A 16,696-nucleotide genomic window follows, 5' to 3' on the forward strand; every position below is an offset into this window, starting at 1 on the left:
TGAAACTAATGACTATGGTAGATAGTTCTTCCAGAGCTCCTATAGGCTAAGAATATCTGCTTTCTAATCCTATGTTCCAATTAACTTAAGGTACACACATCAGTACAGCTACTACAACCACACAGTTTATCAAACTCCCCATGCCTTACTGTAAGTACTTACAACATGTTAACCATTATGCCTGAAGTGAAACACTAGTAACATGATATACATTCAGAGTTTGAATTAACAGAGGAGTCGGGGGATTTCCCTGTCTCATCAAGCCCCTTTCAGGTGTGAAGTGGATCACCCAGGTTTCATCAACCATGAGAATCGAGTCCTAAAAGTTGTCCTTTTTGTCTGCATAGCAGCAAAGACCAAACAACAATCACATGAGTGGTGGTATTCCACTTCACCCAAGCTGTGAAAATTCAAACACTGACGCTTTCTTAATGGAATGGCAGCGAACTGGTATGACATAGGCATACAAAAACTTTTTTTTTTTTTTTTTGCTATTTGCTTTACGTCGCACCGACACAGATATGTCTTACGGCGACGGTGGGATAGGAAAGGCGTAGGAATTGGAAGGAAGCGGCCGTGGCCTTAATTAAGGTACAGCCCTGGCATTTGCCTGGTGTGAAAATGGGAAACCACAGAAAACCATCTTCAGGGCTGCCGACAGTGGGGCTCGAACCCACTATCTCCCGATTACTGGATACTGGCCGCATTTAAGCGACTGCAGCTATCGAGCTCGGTATATACAAAAACTGTCACAGTGCCTACAAAAATGCATCGACCAAAATGCTGATTATGTGAAAATAGTCAATTGTTCAACCTTCAAAATGATGTAAATATGATAGAAATGAAGGGTTCTTTGTACTTATGAAAGAACAGCAGACCTCATTTTTGGGATTACCCTCGTATATGAATTAGGTCTAATTTATAATACCAATATAAATGGTCTGTTATTGGACATTATAAATTATCCAGCTAACTCATTCCTGGTTGCCAGCGTTTCGCCCCCGTGTGCTAGGCTGGGCTCATCAGTTGGTACCTAGCACACCTACCAAGATGCATGGCTAATAGTGCACACTGTGGAGGCCACTGCGTAGGCTAATTGTAGCCACCGGCAGTGCCAATGCACTATGAGAGACTTCGTCCCATTACCAAAAATTGATGTCTGCTTGGTCATCAGATGATATAGATGTTGATTCGCATAGGGAATCAGAAATATTTGTTCCAAATGAGTAAATTTATAATACCAATATAAATGGTCCGTTATTGGACATTATAATTATAATGTCCAATAATTATAATTATAATTATGTCCAATAATGGACCATTTATATTGGTATTATAAATTTACTCATTCGGAACAAATATTTCAGATTCCCTATGCGAATCAACATCTATATCATCTGATGGCCAAGCAGGCATCAATTTTTGGTAATGGGACAAAGTCTCTCATAGTGCATTGGCACTGCTGGTGGCTACAATTAGCCTACGCAGTGGCCTCCACGGTGTGCACTATTAGCCATGCGTCTTGGTAGGTGTGCTAGGTACCAACTGATGAGCCCAGCCTAGCACACGGGGGCGAAACGCTGGCAACCAGGAATGAGTTAGCTGGATAATTTATTATGTCCAATAACGGACCATTTATATTGGTATTATAAATTTACTCATTCGGAACAAATATTTCAGATTCCCTATGCGAATCAACATCTATATCATAGGTCTAATTTGTTGGTGAAGTCTCATAAATTATATTATCACTATAGACATTCACTGCAGATATCAAGCTCACTGATTATGGGTTCTCAAATGCTACAGAGTCCAATTCTAGAACCGCAAGGTAAGGTCTGCCACAATACTGGCACATCATATCTATCAAAGCTACTTATTATTGTAGAACCTGGTGTTCAGTTCCCTGATTTTCTCACTCTTTTCTATGATCTCTTTTATCGAACTAGTACCAAACTTTGTCATTGTTGTTCAGAATGTAGAAGGTCCTATTGGGCAATACATTGCCATATTGGCTGATCAAATGCTATAGCATGACAAGTTGACATAAGACACTGGAAGCCAAGTGATATAAACTCTGGTTCCATCAGCTGGTGTGACAGAGAGAGCAGGGCGAGTAAGAGAGAGAGAGACAATGAATGCACTGTTGCTATGTCTCTCCCTTCACTATAAACAACTTTGTTTTAGCACTTGCCATTATTTAATAAACAGAGATAATACGGGGTACTTTTGATAGGATAAATTAACATATTTCAACAAAAAACGTAGTGAAAATCTCATGCTCAGTACAGTGCAACAGTCAGTGTATGAGAGTCGGCAGCATTGGCTATTTAGGCTTCTGTGTTGCCAAGATGTGCGCAGTAACAGACAAAACATTGAGCTAGATTTATTTCATGGAAACATCTCCCATGAGAGCTAGGTGAGCAGTGACTTGCAGTCACTATTCGACAACATTGGGCAATCTTCACTTTGATTGGCTTGCAACAGGACTCTCCCCTGACAGTTTAGAAAGCTATTGGTCTCACATGACTAGGGACAGAAGGGCAGGAGGGAGTTACTCCAAGTTTGCATTTCTCCTTGGGTTTCACTTGAAGTTGCTGAGCTCTACATCCCATCGTATTACAAATCATTTAAATATAAAAGAATAATATAAGAATACAATATGTAAGTACCAATACGATTGTCTGCCATGATACAAAATGTTAGATCCAACTTATGATTCAGCAACTGTATTTTTCACTTCATAACACAATCATATATTCACTAGAGTAAACCTTCGATAACCTTTAGATTCTATCATTCACTGAAGTATTAAAATCCCTAATATCAATAAAATGAACTGAAAAAGTTACTTAAAGTAATCTGTAATTACTTTTTTCTTTTCAAATATATTTGAACACAGTCACACCATTTCCTTATAAATATAACATCTTGAGTGTTCAATGACCATTGGAAATCAGAAGTGTCATTATTCACTACTGCACAACTCTCATTCTGATCAAGAAACATTCAAATTTTCATGTGCAGCATTTATTTTTCCACAACCAACAGCTGCAGGACTGGGTGGCTAAGACAAATGAGACATTTACCTTCTGACCCCAACTAGGCAGGTTCAATTCTAGCTCAGTCCTTTGGTACCAGTATTGGAAGGTGCTCAAATACATCAGCCTTGTGTCTGTTGATTTACTAGCACATAAAAGAACTCCTGGCAGACTAAATTCTGGCACCTTGGCTTCTCCAAAAACCATTAAAGTACTTAGTGGGATGTAAACCCAATAACATTATTATCAAAACCAACAGCTGAAGGTAAAACTTTATGTACAGAATAATACAAGCTAAATATGTTCCAAAAAAAAAAAAATGAATAAAGTCAAAATACAATATGTTTTGTAGTCACCTACTCAGGAAACAGAAAAACTGCGAAAGGTGAGGAACATAGCTAGGAAGGATGATGAAACATAGAGGGGTAGGGAAGAGGGACTAGTCCAAGAATGAAATCTGACAGCACTAACAAGACACTGAAGAACAGAATCTTGTTGACAATAGTGAGATATATCAAAAGAATGACGGATAAACTGGAGAGGAGTGGTAAAAGACTGGGACTGTCTGAATGTATGAATGTATGAAACATTTTTCTTACTACTTTCTACTAAATACTCATACAAACTGTTATGAGAGAAATACTGAAAGGAAAAGCTTGATAGAACTATTTAAGAAGAAGTAGAATAATAAGAAAGAAGAATATGTATTATGTAATGTTGGCTTACTATACCTTTCATAACAGCAATGAGAATAATATATCCCATTATGAGTGCAACAAATGTTCCAGCTTGAGTCCAGCGCCGACCATAACGATCACTGAGAGTCTTGCCAACTATGTTGCCAGGTAGTTCCACCATGGACTGCCAGAAGAAATTAAGAAATGGATTTCCTGAGAGATAGCTAACATTTAGCATGAGTGTATAGTAGGTAAGGCCACTGATAACCCTGCAAAGAAATTATATACAACTCCTACATTCTGTTACATAGAGGCAGATTTCAATAATAGTAATAACAATATGCACACCTCTCATAGGCAAGTTTGGAAGCTACATGAAATGGAGTACTCAGTAGCAAACTTGCAAAAGTAAAAAAACTCCATTTGGGTGTCTTTATAATAATTACATTAAAATCACTGATTCTCTGCTCCAGTTTGTACAATACAACAATGGTTTGATCCAATCCAGTGCTTGTCCTACACAGCTGGTGAATACAGTGCTTCCTTGCTCTCAGATTATATCTCTAGGCTGTCATTGCAATGAGGAAGTGAGGTGTTAACATATTCTGGTTGCTTGGTATTTAGAAATCTTTCTTCATCATCATCATCATCAGTTTATAGTTCCAATGTCCAAGGTACTGTAGACGAAGTCTCTTCCACTCTCCTCTTTATTTCTTTATTAGTTTTACAAGGTTCCAATTCATTGATCAGAAATCCTTGCTTCATACTATAACTCTTGTAATTCAAGGAAATTATAAGAATAATGTAATCAACAAATTTATAATTGTAAGACAAAATTATACATTTCATTGTTTTGTTATGCTTTGTCCATTGTGACAACCTTCAACTGAGGGAAGATTAGTAAATAATAAAAAATGAACGTCTTATTCATCTCAACATTATCCCTCCTCAAGCTGCTCCAGTTTGTACAATACAATGATGGTTTGATCCAATCCAGTGCTTGTCCTACACAGCTGGTGAATACAGGGCTTCCTCACTCTCAGATTATATCTCTAGGCTGTCACTGCAATGAGGAAGTGAGGTGTTAACATACTCTGGTTGGTTGGTATTTAGAAAGCTTTCTTCATCGTCAGTCTTGACCATATTCATCCAGCAAGTCCTAGGTCTGCCTACCAGCTGTTTTCCATCCACTTTCCATGTGGACTCAGACTATTCTCTTATCCTCCATCCACATAATGTGTTTGATTCATAGTAGTCTGGATGTGCTTTCTTCATCTAGAAGAAATGTCTCAATCCCAGCCTCCTACCTCACTTCCTCATTTCTACTTGTTCATCCTGGTCTTCTGGATAGTGAGCCTCAGAAACTTTACCTCTGATGTCTGCAGTCTTGATGAGTCCCTCATCATAAGGGTGCATATTTTGATACTATAGGTTAAGATCGAGGTATCTGTTGATATTTTGTTTTCTTTGTAATCTTATCACCCAGAAGAAGGTTACTCACTTGTTGGTAAAAGAGGGGACTTCTTGCACACTCTTGATGATCTCTCTTGTGGCTAATCTGTTTCTGGGAGACTAGTTTGATGCTTGCTGGTCAGCCATTTCCGTTCACTGCAATCGCCACAGTTTTGATCTTGAGGTTGAACTTCTAGAACTTAATTTTCCATGTGTCGAATCTTGCCTTCACCTCATCTTATGTTTTCTTGCCTGCATCTCATCTTATATTTCTCCCCAAATCATGATGTCATCAGCATAAGCATTTATGTTGAGTTAACTCAATGTTGCCTTAATATTCTTCATTAAATTATTCATAACTGTGATAAATATCAGTAGATACAGCACACTGCCCTACTGATCTCCACTCCTGAGTGCCTTAATTCAACTTTCATGCTGCTATTACAGTTCTTATTGATCTTTGTTTTTTGTCAGTAACACAGCATCTCTGTAAACTGTTTAGGAGTATTAAAGAATTACTTGAACTTATCATTTAGATTTAGATTTTTAGATTCTTGTTCTCTAGTTTCTCTCTTGTAAGGAAAAGTGTTGAATTGTCACATACCAATTTTTCTGAGTTTCTATGACATAAGATATATAATTTTGTTTTTCAGCAGAAAAATATTAAGAGGTGAATTTTTGTTTGTTTTCAAAACAAAGAAAAAAGCAATTGCACACTTTGTGTTAGACAATGATAAGTTCACTTTAGTACATTTTACTACTTGATACTACAAGGATAAACTACCCTCAAATATAAAAATAAATAACAATGCTGCCAATTTGACCAAATAAAAATAAAAAATTCTGAAGAAAATATATCTTCAACATGTTTTTAAATAAATAAATAAATAAATAAATAAATAAATAAATAAATAAATAAATAAATAAATAAATAAATAAATAAATAAATAAATCAATCAATCAATCAATCAATCAATCAATCAATACTGATCTGCATTTAGGGCAGTCGCCAGGTGGCAGATTCCCTATCTGTTGTTTTCCTATCCTTTTCTTAAATGATTTCAAAGAAATTGGAAATTTATTGAACATCTCCCTTGGTAAGCTATTCCAATCCCTAACTCCCCTTCCTATAAATGAATATTTGGCCCAATTTGTCCTCTTGATTTCCGAATTTATCTTCATATCGTGATCTTTCCTACTTTTAAAGGCCACTCAAACTTATTCATCCACTAATGTCATTCCACGCCATCTCTCCACTGACACCTCGGAACATACCACTTATGATGTTGATTCCCATAGGGAATCTGAAATATTTGTTCCGAATGAGTAAATTTATAATACCCATATAAATGGTCCCTTATTGGACATTATAAATTTTCCAGCTAACTCATTCCTGGTTGCCAGACAAGGTCTCTCATAGTGCATTGGCACTGCCAGTGGCTACAATTAGCCTATGCAGCGGCCTCCACGGTATGCACTATCCAGCGTCTTGGTAGGTGTGCTAGGTACCAACTGATGAGCCCAGCCTAGCACATGGGGGCGAAACGCTGGCAACCAGGAATGAGTTAACTGGAAAATTTATAATTTCCGATAAGGGACCATTTATATTGGTATTATAAATTTACGCATTCGGAACAAATATTTCAGATTCCATATGGGAATCAACATCTATATTGTAATGGTTATAGCGTCCGCCGTGCCAATTTGCTATGGGCCGAGCTCGTCACCCATCGCCCCACCCCACTTACGCTCGACCGCGCCAATCGCGAGCAACATTTAAGTGCTGGACCGGCCCTTCTCTCTTCTATCCATGGTCGCGCCGCATGGGACGATGGAAATTACTCGACTATTAATCCGGAGTCTTCTATCTCGCGAGGTTCCTGGATACATCTAGCATCCGGACTGTTCTGGAGGGCCCAGAGCAGGTATATAAGGAGAGGAGTAACTTGGAGTGAGAGTTAGACGGAGTTAGTGAGTGAATGAACGAGAGCGAGATTGAGTTCGCTGGTGTGAATTAGCGAAGAGCGCAGTCAGTGATAGCCTGGGCTGAGATGTCAGCCTGATGGAGTATCTGCCTGTTGGAGCCGAGGACTCATTCCAGTTTCCCTGATGTCATGTGTGTGTGTGTCCATTGAGGCCAGCTGCTGGAGAAGAACCTGGGGTGTTCTGGAGCAACGTGAAGGGAACACTGGGTGCCGACGTGTGCAGACTGCGAATGAGGTTCAACGGATTGAGTGAACAGTGGATACTATCCTGACCTGCGAGACTGACATGTAGGCTATGGACCGTGACAGTGCTAACGAGTATGACTGAGAGGCTGAGTGAGTGTAGTGTAAATAATCGATGACTCTGTGTGTGTGTGTGCGTGCGTGCGTGCGTGCGCGCGTGTGTGTGTGTGTGTGTGTGGAACATAAGAGAAACTAAGAGAAAGAGCGCGCAAACCGTGTAAGTTGTAAGCTCGGCTATCGTCTGTGTGTGTGTAAATCTGTAATTGTAGTGCTTAGTCAATAAATCTTAGAAGTAGGACACTACCAGGTTCTGTACTCATTTATTTACTTATTTACCCTGCCAACACGTTACAATATCATCTGATGGCCAAGCAGGCATCAATTTTTTGATAATGAGACAAAGTCTCTCATAGTGCATTGGCATTGCCGGTGGCTATAATTAGCCTATGCAGTGGCCTCCATGGTATGCACTGGCCAGCGTCTTGGTAGGTGTGCTAGGTACCAACTGATGAGCCCAGCCTAGCACACGGGGGCGAAACGCTGACAACCAGGAATGAGTTAGCTGGAAAATTTATAATGTCCAATAACAGACCATTTATACTGGTATTACATACCACTTAGTCGAGCAGCTCGTTTTCTTTCTCCCAATTTTTCCCAGCCCAAACTTTGCAACATTTTTGTAATGCTACTCTTTTGTCAGAAATCACCCAGAACAAATCAAGCTGCTTTTCTTTGGATTTTTTCCAGTTCTTGAATCAGGTAATCCTGGTGAGGGTCCCATACACTGGAACCATACTCTGGTTGGGGTCTTACCAGAGATATGCCCTCTCCTTTACATCCTTACTACAACCCCTAAACACCCTCATAACCATGTGCAGAGATCTGTACCCTTTATTTACAATGCCATTTATGTGATTACCCCAATGAAGATCTTTCCTTATATTAACACCTAGATACTTACAATGATCCCCAAAAGGAACTTTCACCAATTCAATGCAGTAATTAAAACTGAGACGACTTTTCCTATTTGTGAAACTCACAACCTGACTTTTAATCCCGTTTATCAAAATACTACTGCCTGCCGTCCATCTTACAACATTATCAAGGTCACGTTGCAGTTGCTCACAATCTTGTAACTTATTTATTACACTATACAAGAATAAAGTGTTCTCTCATTTCCTTGTAAAACATCTTTTGTGGGAGTAGCTTCTTCTAAAGAAATGCAGTGATTTCTCTGTAGAGAAATATAATTTTAGACAACAAATCCTGTAGCAAACTTTGTATTAAACATCTGTGTGAAGAATTGCAGCAATACTCTCTACTTTTGTGGAACTTAAATTACTGCCCATAGAAATACTGTTTGGCCAGTGTAAGTACAAAAATAAAGTACTGTAATAAGACTAATTACTTGATTTATCTGCTATGGGAAAGAAAGAAGCTTCTACAGATGTCAAGATTTATGGAATATAACATTACCAACAATTGCATTTCTGGGACTCTGCTGTATCGATTAGATGACTGGGGGGATATCCCAACAGATTTTGAACTAACCATTATGATAGCCATTTGGAAAAATACTTATAAACCTTAAGCTTGCCAAGATGATTGCTGTCCAGTCAGATAGCCAGGAACTATTTAAGGTCTTGTGATCAGCTGCTTTCTTTATATTTTCTTTACTATGTTGGCAGGAATGAAGAAAGGGGAAAAGTATTTAAAACCATCCTAGCATATGACCTTGAAACTTGTTAAAAAAGAGGAATGAACACTTATTAACTTACAAAAATGGAGGACTGATGTCCTAAATTGACTGCATATTAACTAGGCGAGTAACCTTATGACATGTCAAGAACTGCAAAGTAATTGCTGTAGAATGCTGCCCTACTTAACATAGGCATTACAAGGAAAACTTAACACCTTGCAGGGTGCATTAGAAACATCTTGTATTAGTTACAAAAGATAGTGCAAACAAAATTTTGAAATAACACCATCCAAAGATCCCTCAGAGAAACTGAGAGAACATAATTCAAGCTGGTTCGGTAACCTTCCACAAAGATGATGTCGATAACCAGAGGGATATTACCTATCAGATAAATACTGGCTGGGTGAAATGGCAGACAGCTACAGGAGTTATATGTGATAAAATGGTACCACTCTGGTTTGATCACCTTCAACAAATGACAATGGCCAGAGGAATATGTGGCCCATAGAGTGGAGAGGCTTGCACTAGATGGCCAATCAGCCCAAGTATGGCCTAAAACAAGATGGCAAGTCTGTGTTAGGAAGGTCCTGGACGACACCAATGCCGATATAAATGAAATCCATGATAGAAGCTAATGGAGGAAGGTAACCAGAAAAGCCGACCCCAAATGAGCGCAAAAAGGCGGAGGAGAAGAAGGAGCGTTTGCTTTGTCTTATACCAGACTATTTCTCAAAAACTGGGACTGAATGAACCCTGTTCCAGCTCTTAGACTAAGATATGAATGAACTGGGAATGGAAATCTGGAACTTTCAGATAAAAGGTTGAGACTCTAACACTACACTTCCCTACAGACAATTTTGGAAAGGGTTGGTGAACAAAAAATGTTGAAATAATGTGATTTTTAGTGCATTATTTCTTTTAAAAAATTCATATGAATAATATTTCAAAAACAAAGGAAAAAAGTAGAGCCCTTCCATAAAACTTAGGATGGGTTTAGCAAGAGCATGGGAACTGGAGTTGCAGTTAGCACGGAAATGATAGGAACTGGATGACTGGTGATTTGAAGTTTCCAGTCCGGTATATAGCCTAGAGCTACTGAAAGGACTGCGCATGTAATGACAGAAAAAAGAAAAAACAATGTTAACCCTCAAAGAGTTGCGTGAGGTGTTGGCAACACCCCACATTCATTTTTTAGGCTAAATCTTGCGATCAAATTCATTTAGCTTGCTATGATCTCTTATACCTCTCTAAGTGACCTTGACCATGAAGTGTTGAGCAAGTGCTTATAATTAGAATTGCTGTGATAGGCATTAGCGCTCTTTCTTCACACGTGGGGTGTCTTCATACCCCTGCGCAACCACTATCGTAACATTTCCGGCTCAGTACTCAGTTCTCGCTTGAGTGGTGAAAGTCTAATTTTCAGTGAAAATGTGTCATTATGTACGACAGGAGGCTAGAATATGCGAACTTTTAGAAGAAGATTCCAATTAGTCAGATCCAGAAGAAAGCGATAATTGTGAGGATCTTATCCATGACAGTGATACAGAGGCTGACAGCGAAGAAGATAATGACGGACAGTGATAATGATTCAGTTCAACATGAAGGAGGAAATCGGTACTTGTTTAAAGATTAACAGACTAAGTGGAAGAAACATCCCCCTCCAAGGAACATTAGGACGCGTCTACAAAACACAGTATTACATCTCCCTGGTGTCAAGGTCCGTGCTAAAAGTGCGAAGTCAGTGTTCGAGTGCTTTTCACTATTCGTGGATGATGTAATGATCAGAACTATTACTAATTGTACAAACATTTACATAGAAACTATTGCCGGAAATTATTCGAGAGATCGCGATGCTAAGCATACCGATGAATCCGAAAAAAAGTGTGTAATTGGTAGTCTCATATTAGCAGGTGTTTATCGCTCTGGAGATCAAGTAAGATGACAAACGTCTGAGAACAAGCTCCGAAACAATCACAGTGCACAGTATGCCCTAGAAACAAAGATGTAAAGACAAACTCGTACTGTGAATGCTGTTGTAGAGTGATGTGTCCGAAACGTATGAGGAATGTGTGTGAAAATTTTTACCAAGATTCAGGTGAACCACAAAGTGATACAGACTAAGTTTCTGACCTTGTCTTATGTTGAATGTTTTCTTACATGTCTTTACTTCAATCTGATAACAGAAACATTGAGTGTACTGAAATGCAGAAATTAAGTAATAATTTCAACATTTTCGTATGCTTGGATTTTTGTAGGAGAATATTTCGCATTTTATGATTTTCATATGCTAGTCTCGTTTGTAAACCTCTATTACACACAATAATATTTTTGAAAAAAAAAAAATCTTTATGTAGGTTGTACTGTGAAATGATAGTTGGGGTGTTGTTAACACCCTGCGCGACTACTAACGTTTCAAATGAGTGAGCGACTTTGTGAGGGTTAACACATTTATGTTGGCAAAGCATGATACTGCACAAGGGTGTTTGAAGAAATTAACATTTATTTTTAACGATCACATTATAATCAAACTAAACCTTCAATATTTTAGGTTGTGTTCAGTGCATACAGGGTGTATCATAACTATACTGATAAGAATATCAGGGATACTCTTCGTGTTATATTAAGAACAATGGTATAATCAGATTGGTAGATAAAATTGTTCTTTTCAAGAAAATGAGATTATCACTTCCCAGTGTGCGATTCAAATTGATGAACTTGCCGTATTTGCTATGCCAGCGCGCAAGCCGCTGCTGTGCTTCAGGGAAGTTTTTTTTTTTTGCTAGTTGCTTTATGTCGCACCGACACAGATAGGTCTTATGGCGACGATGGGACAGGGAAGGGCTAGGAGTGGGAAGGAAGCGGCCGTGGCCTTAGTTAAGGTACAGCCCAGCATTTGCCTGGTGTGAAAATGGGAAACCACGGAAAACCATTGCTTCAGGGAAGAGAAGGGGAGGAGTCTCTTACAGTTTGTTTATTAAACAGCCGTAACTGCACGCACAGTACAAGAACACAGTTTAATTAAGACGCACTTGTGAGTCAATGAATGCACCAGATCGTTTCTTCTCTCGCCTGTTGGGCGCAGTAATGTTTTTTATTATTCAACATGCTCGAAGATGCAATGTTGCTGCTGCACGATTGTGTATTCCTTCACTTACAACATAGTAAATGGAATAAAATACTGAAAGAAACAAACAATATGCCCAATGGTTTGATTACAGTAGATGTTACTACTCCTCTCCTACTTTGATGCACAGTTCACAACGATGTAGTAGTGACCTTTGGACTCTGTTCAGGATATGTGGTGTGTCACACATTACCTCTGTCTCCCACTTCACACTTCCCCTCCCTTCCCTTCCCTCCTGTAACACATAGCAACAGGCAGCAGCTGGCTCTCTGGCATAGCAAATACGTCCAATTTGAATCAAGCACCCGGATCTAACAAAGTAACCTCATTTTCTCTCGAGAAGAAAAATATTATCTGCCAATCAGATTGCATTATCATTCTTAACATAACATGAAGAGCATCCCTGATCCTTTTTTTTTTTTTTGTCAGTATAGTTATGACATTCTATATAGCACCGATCGAAGAGATGTTAAGGTTTTTTTTCTTTTTTTTGCCAGTTGCTTTACGACGCACCGACACAGATAGGTCTTTTGGCGATGATGGAAGTGGCCGTGGCCTTAATTAAGGTATATCCCCAGCATTTGCCTGGTGTGAAAATGGGAAACCACGGAAAACCATTTTCAGGGCTGCCGACAGTGGGGTTCGAACCTACTATCTCCCGAATACTGGATACTGGCCGTACTTAAGCAACGGCAGCTATCAAGCTTGGTGAGATGTTAAGTACAAAACAAAAATGGCCAACTGGACACTAGTGGGATCCAAATCCACAACCTTCTGATTTTTGCATTGGATGCTCGTACCAATTGAACTATAGTGGCTTAAGTCATATTTGTTCTGTTGGAAAGGAAAGCTACAGATCTGGCACTATTGCCAGCGCAACTGTAGAACATATGGAAGTTGCCTGTTGTGGGTCAATTCAATGAGTATTTAATTTTCATGACCGCATTGTATTCAGAATAAACCTTCAATGTGTTAGGTTGTGTTCAGTGCACATGTACTGTTGGTAAGAGCAGGTGATGGAAAGAACATAAGGTTGTGAATTTGGACCCCGTTGGTGTCTGGTTGGCCATTTTGTTCTGTACTTAACATCTCTTTGATATGTACTATCCATGTACAACCTAATACATTGAAAGTTTATTTTGAATGTTCAAAGAAAGTCAGGATAGGGAAGGATCAGAACAACAGTACTGGAAAACAGCTTTGAAGTAAACTCCTCTTACATTTTTCACACTCATGGTCTGGAAGAAAGAATCCAAAAGAAACTTACCAAGTTGCAGAGATGAGAACTGTATTTTTGGCTAGCCGCCAGCTGGAAAAGAGGCTGGCTAGGCCGTAGAACTTTTCCTTTTGGCTAGCAATCTTCTTCAATTTAGCTCTTGTATCAGGAGGTAATGAAGTGCCATTTATCTTGGCTATGTGGAGCAGAACTTTCTCACATCGATCTATTTTGCCACGACTTGCTAGCCAGCGTGGTGATTCAGGAAAATGTCTGTAACAAGTTATAGAAGAACAATAAAGTATCACTCAAATGATCAGATTTTCATTTTTCACAAACATTCAAATGAGGTACTTTGTTTTTAATAATAAATCTTGATAATATTAATACTGGTATCTACATAAATTATTTAAGGAAATGGATGCTTTTGTTTTTGTCCTATGACTTAACCTAAAACCATTTTAGATAATATTTCTGTGAACAAATCCAATGACTGCTCTGATAATGAAAGTAATCTTATGCAATTCCAGGAGGGATGTATATTACTCTTCAATAAATTAACAAACATAATGGCTTCCATGATAATGAAAGTAACAAATTTAAGGAAGTATTTATTCTTCAGCCCATCTTATTAACAAAAGTAATGAATCACTGCAGGAGTGTCCTTGTAGTTCTAAGAAGATGTCCTGTCAACAAAACAAACTGGAAAATAAATGCATACAAAAAAATTGTGAAATACTGGTAAAGAGTAAATCGGAGTGAAAACTAAAAAAATGATAAAACCAAATACTGCTGGTCCTCCTTGTCATTGTGGTTGTCTTAAAACAACATTGGTACTGATACAGACATTATTAATGTGATTTTTAGTGAATTCTGGGAAATTGGAGATTATGAACTGTAAAATCATTCTTTGAGCAATCCAATGAAAAATGCCAATGTAAAAAGAACATTGGTGAAGAATAGACCTTTGCAGAGACTCTGATCTGAACAATACACATTTCGTTGTTTTGCTACTTTTTTAATATCACACTAACACATTGAAGGTTTTTGGTGATGGAAGGATGGGAAAGGGCTAGGATTTGAAAGGCAGTGGGTGTAGCCTTAATCAAGGTACAGCCCAAGTATTTGCCTGATGAGAAAATGGGAAGGCATGGAAAACCATCTTCAGGACTGCTGACGGTGGGATTTGAATTCACTATATCCCAAATGCAAGCTCACTGCTGTGCGTCCCTAACCTTACGGCCAACTCGCTCCGTAGAATATGCAATCATTTACCATAGTGTCTCTTACAGTATTTGTACTGTTGCTTTTAGAAATATTCACAGCCTAAGTGAAAGAAGATTGCATACTGTGCGCAATAAAGTTTGAGTATCAGGCGTCTTAGGCACTGACAAACGCGATCATCAAACATGTACCAGGAAAGTATCTGAAACTATATGGGTGAAAGTAACTGAGTGTATCAGTACCATTCCTATTATTTTCACATGCCAGGATACTGATGTATTAACCATTTAGCGGTATCACTACCATACATTCGACAGTACAATTTAATTTTGTAAGTAAATATTATCTCCACTTTTATTAATCTTTTACTAGTTGTTACTATTAGAATGTTGAAATGTATTATTTGATTTATTTAGCAATAGTACTGGTACTTTAAACTGTATGGACAAATTTACCATTTATGATAACCATTAGCAATTTATTAAAACATTTTATGCATATATCTCATAACCGGATTTTGGCACATACATAATTTCTGTTCTGAAGGCCTCAGATATGATGTCTGTGTGAAATATCTTTAGTGAGAAAAGCAGAATCAGAACAGGTATTTTGTGAAGTTCCATTTCCCTCTCGTATTCATCCTTATAATACAGCACATTATAAAAAGTAGGTGATTCAGAAAATAAAGAGCCTTTGGGCATATGCTGTGTTCAGCTGGATTGTTGCATGAGCTGTGTCAAATGTGATGTAGACATTTGTCTCATGCAGTTGTTGACATGTAATCTATTCAGTTGTACAGTAGCCCTATAGTGATCTTCAAAAATGAACATGCATATTGATAATCTGAATTTTGATTGTTTATTCATTTCTTGAATGCTAAAAAGGTTAGATCTATTTACATTCATCAGAAAGTTTTTTAAACCAATGGAGAAGGTGTTGTGAATGAGGACAATGTTAGGAAGTGGTGTTTACAGTTTAGAAATGGGAAAAAGAATATTCATGATGCTGAGAGATCATGTTGACCCTTTGTCATCACAGATGAACTGAATCTAATGTGGATCACATAATTTGAAACAATTTGCCCTTTACAATCAGTGACACGTATGTGCAATATCCGGAAGTGTCTTGTTCATTTTGTGTTTGAAGTTGTCACTAAAAGTTTGCAGTTCAGGGTACCATCCATGGTACCAAAGATGGGCACAAAGGTGAACGAATGGGTTCTGCCTAAACTTTCTTGGAATATTATGAACATTATGGCAATGAGTTCATCAACCAAATTGTCACAGAAGATGAAATATGGGTTTTGCAAAAAAAAAAAATTAATGGCAGTTACTTGTGCGACACCATTCACACAAGTTGCTTTACATCGCACTGACACAGATAGGTCTTATGGTGATGATGGGATAGGAATGAGCTAGGTGTGGGAAAGAATACTGGATACTGACCGCACTTAAGTGACTGCAACTATCGAGCTCGGTTCTTACAACTACAAAAAGTTTGGGAAACTATCTTGCTAAAACTTGACAAATGAAACCAAAGTTCTTTTATTGAATTTATGGAAATGAAAAAGATGTGTAAATGTGGCGGTACGGAAAGGAGATTGTACTTACTTCCTGACAAAGAGGAACACGCCACCAGGCAGTGTGGTGACAAGCATGAAAATGATCCAGTCTCCGGTTGCCCAGCCAATCAAAGGCATGATACTAATACCAAGAGTAAAACCTAGACACTGTAACATAGTCAGATATCCTCGCCTGTCAGGTGCAGAAACCTCCATACCTGCAAAACAGAAAACATTAATTAAAAATGCAAAAATAAAAATGCTAAATATTTACTGCCTTTTCAACTGCCCCCCCCCCCCAGCGTGCCTGCCGCTTACCCGGAGGCGCAGGGTTCGATTCCCGGCCAGGTTAGGGATTTTTACCTGGACCTGAGGGCTGGTTCGAGGTCCATTCAGCCTACGTGATTAGAATTGAGGAGCTATCTGATGGTGAGATAGCGGCCCCAGTCTAAAAACTAAGAATAACGGCCGAGA

The 16,696-nt window shown here is 38.5% G+C and overlaps 1 protein-coding gene across 2 annotated transcripts in view; it reads right to left on the reverse strand.

Annotated features, from left to right (window-relative positions):
* The window catches only part of LOC136886536 (organic cation/carnitine transporter 2), a 157,231-nt gene that overhangs the window by 21,465 nt on the left and 119,070 nt on the right, over positions 1-16,696 (reverse strand). For both annotated transcript variants that reach the window (XM_067159350.2, XM_067159357.2), the window contains 3 exons: positions 16,272-16,440; positions 13,489-13,710; positions 3,773-3,987 (listed from right to left, as the gene is read on the reverse strand). In XM_067159350.2, the coding sequence (XP_067015451.2) occupies positions 3,773-3,987; positions 13,489-13,710; positions 16,272-16,440 (606 nt within the window). The remainder of the gene's footprint in view (positions 1-3,772; positions 3,988-13,488; positions 13,711-16,271; positions 16,441-16,696) is intronic.

Source organism: Anabrus simplex, chromosome 1 (genome assembly GCF_040414725.1).
Source record: "Anabrus simplex isolate iqAnaSimp1 chromosome 1, ASM4041472v1, whole genome shotgun sequence".
NCBI lineage: Eukaryota > Metazoa > Arthropoda > Insecta > Orthoptera > Tettigoniidae > Anabrus > Anabrus simplex.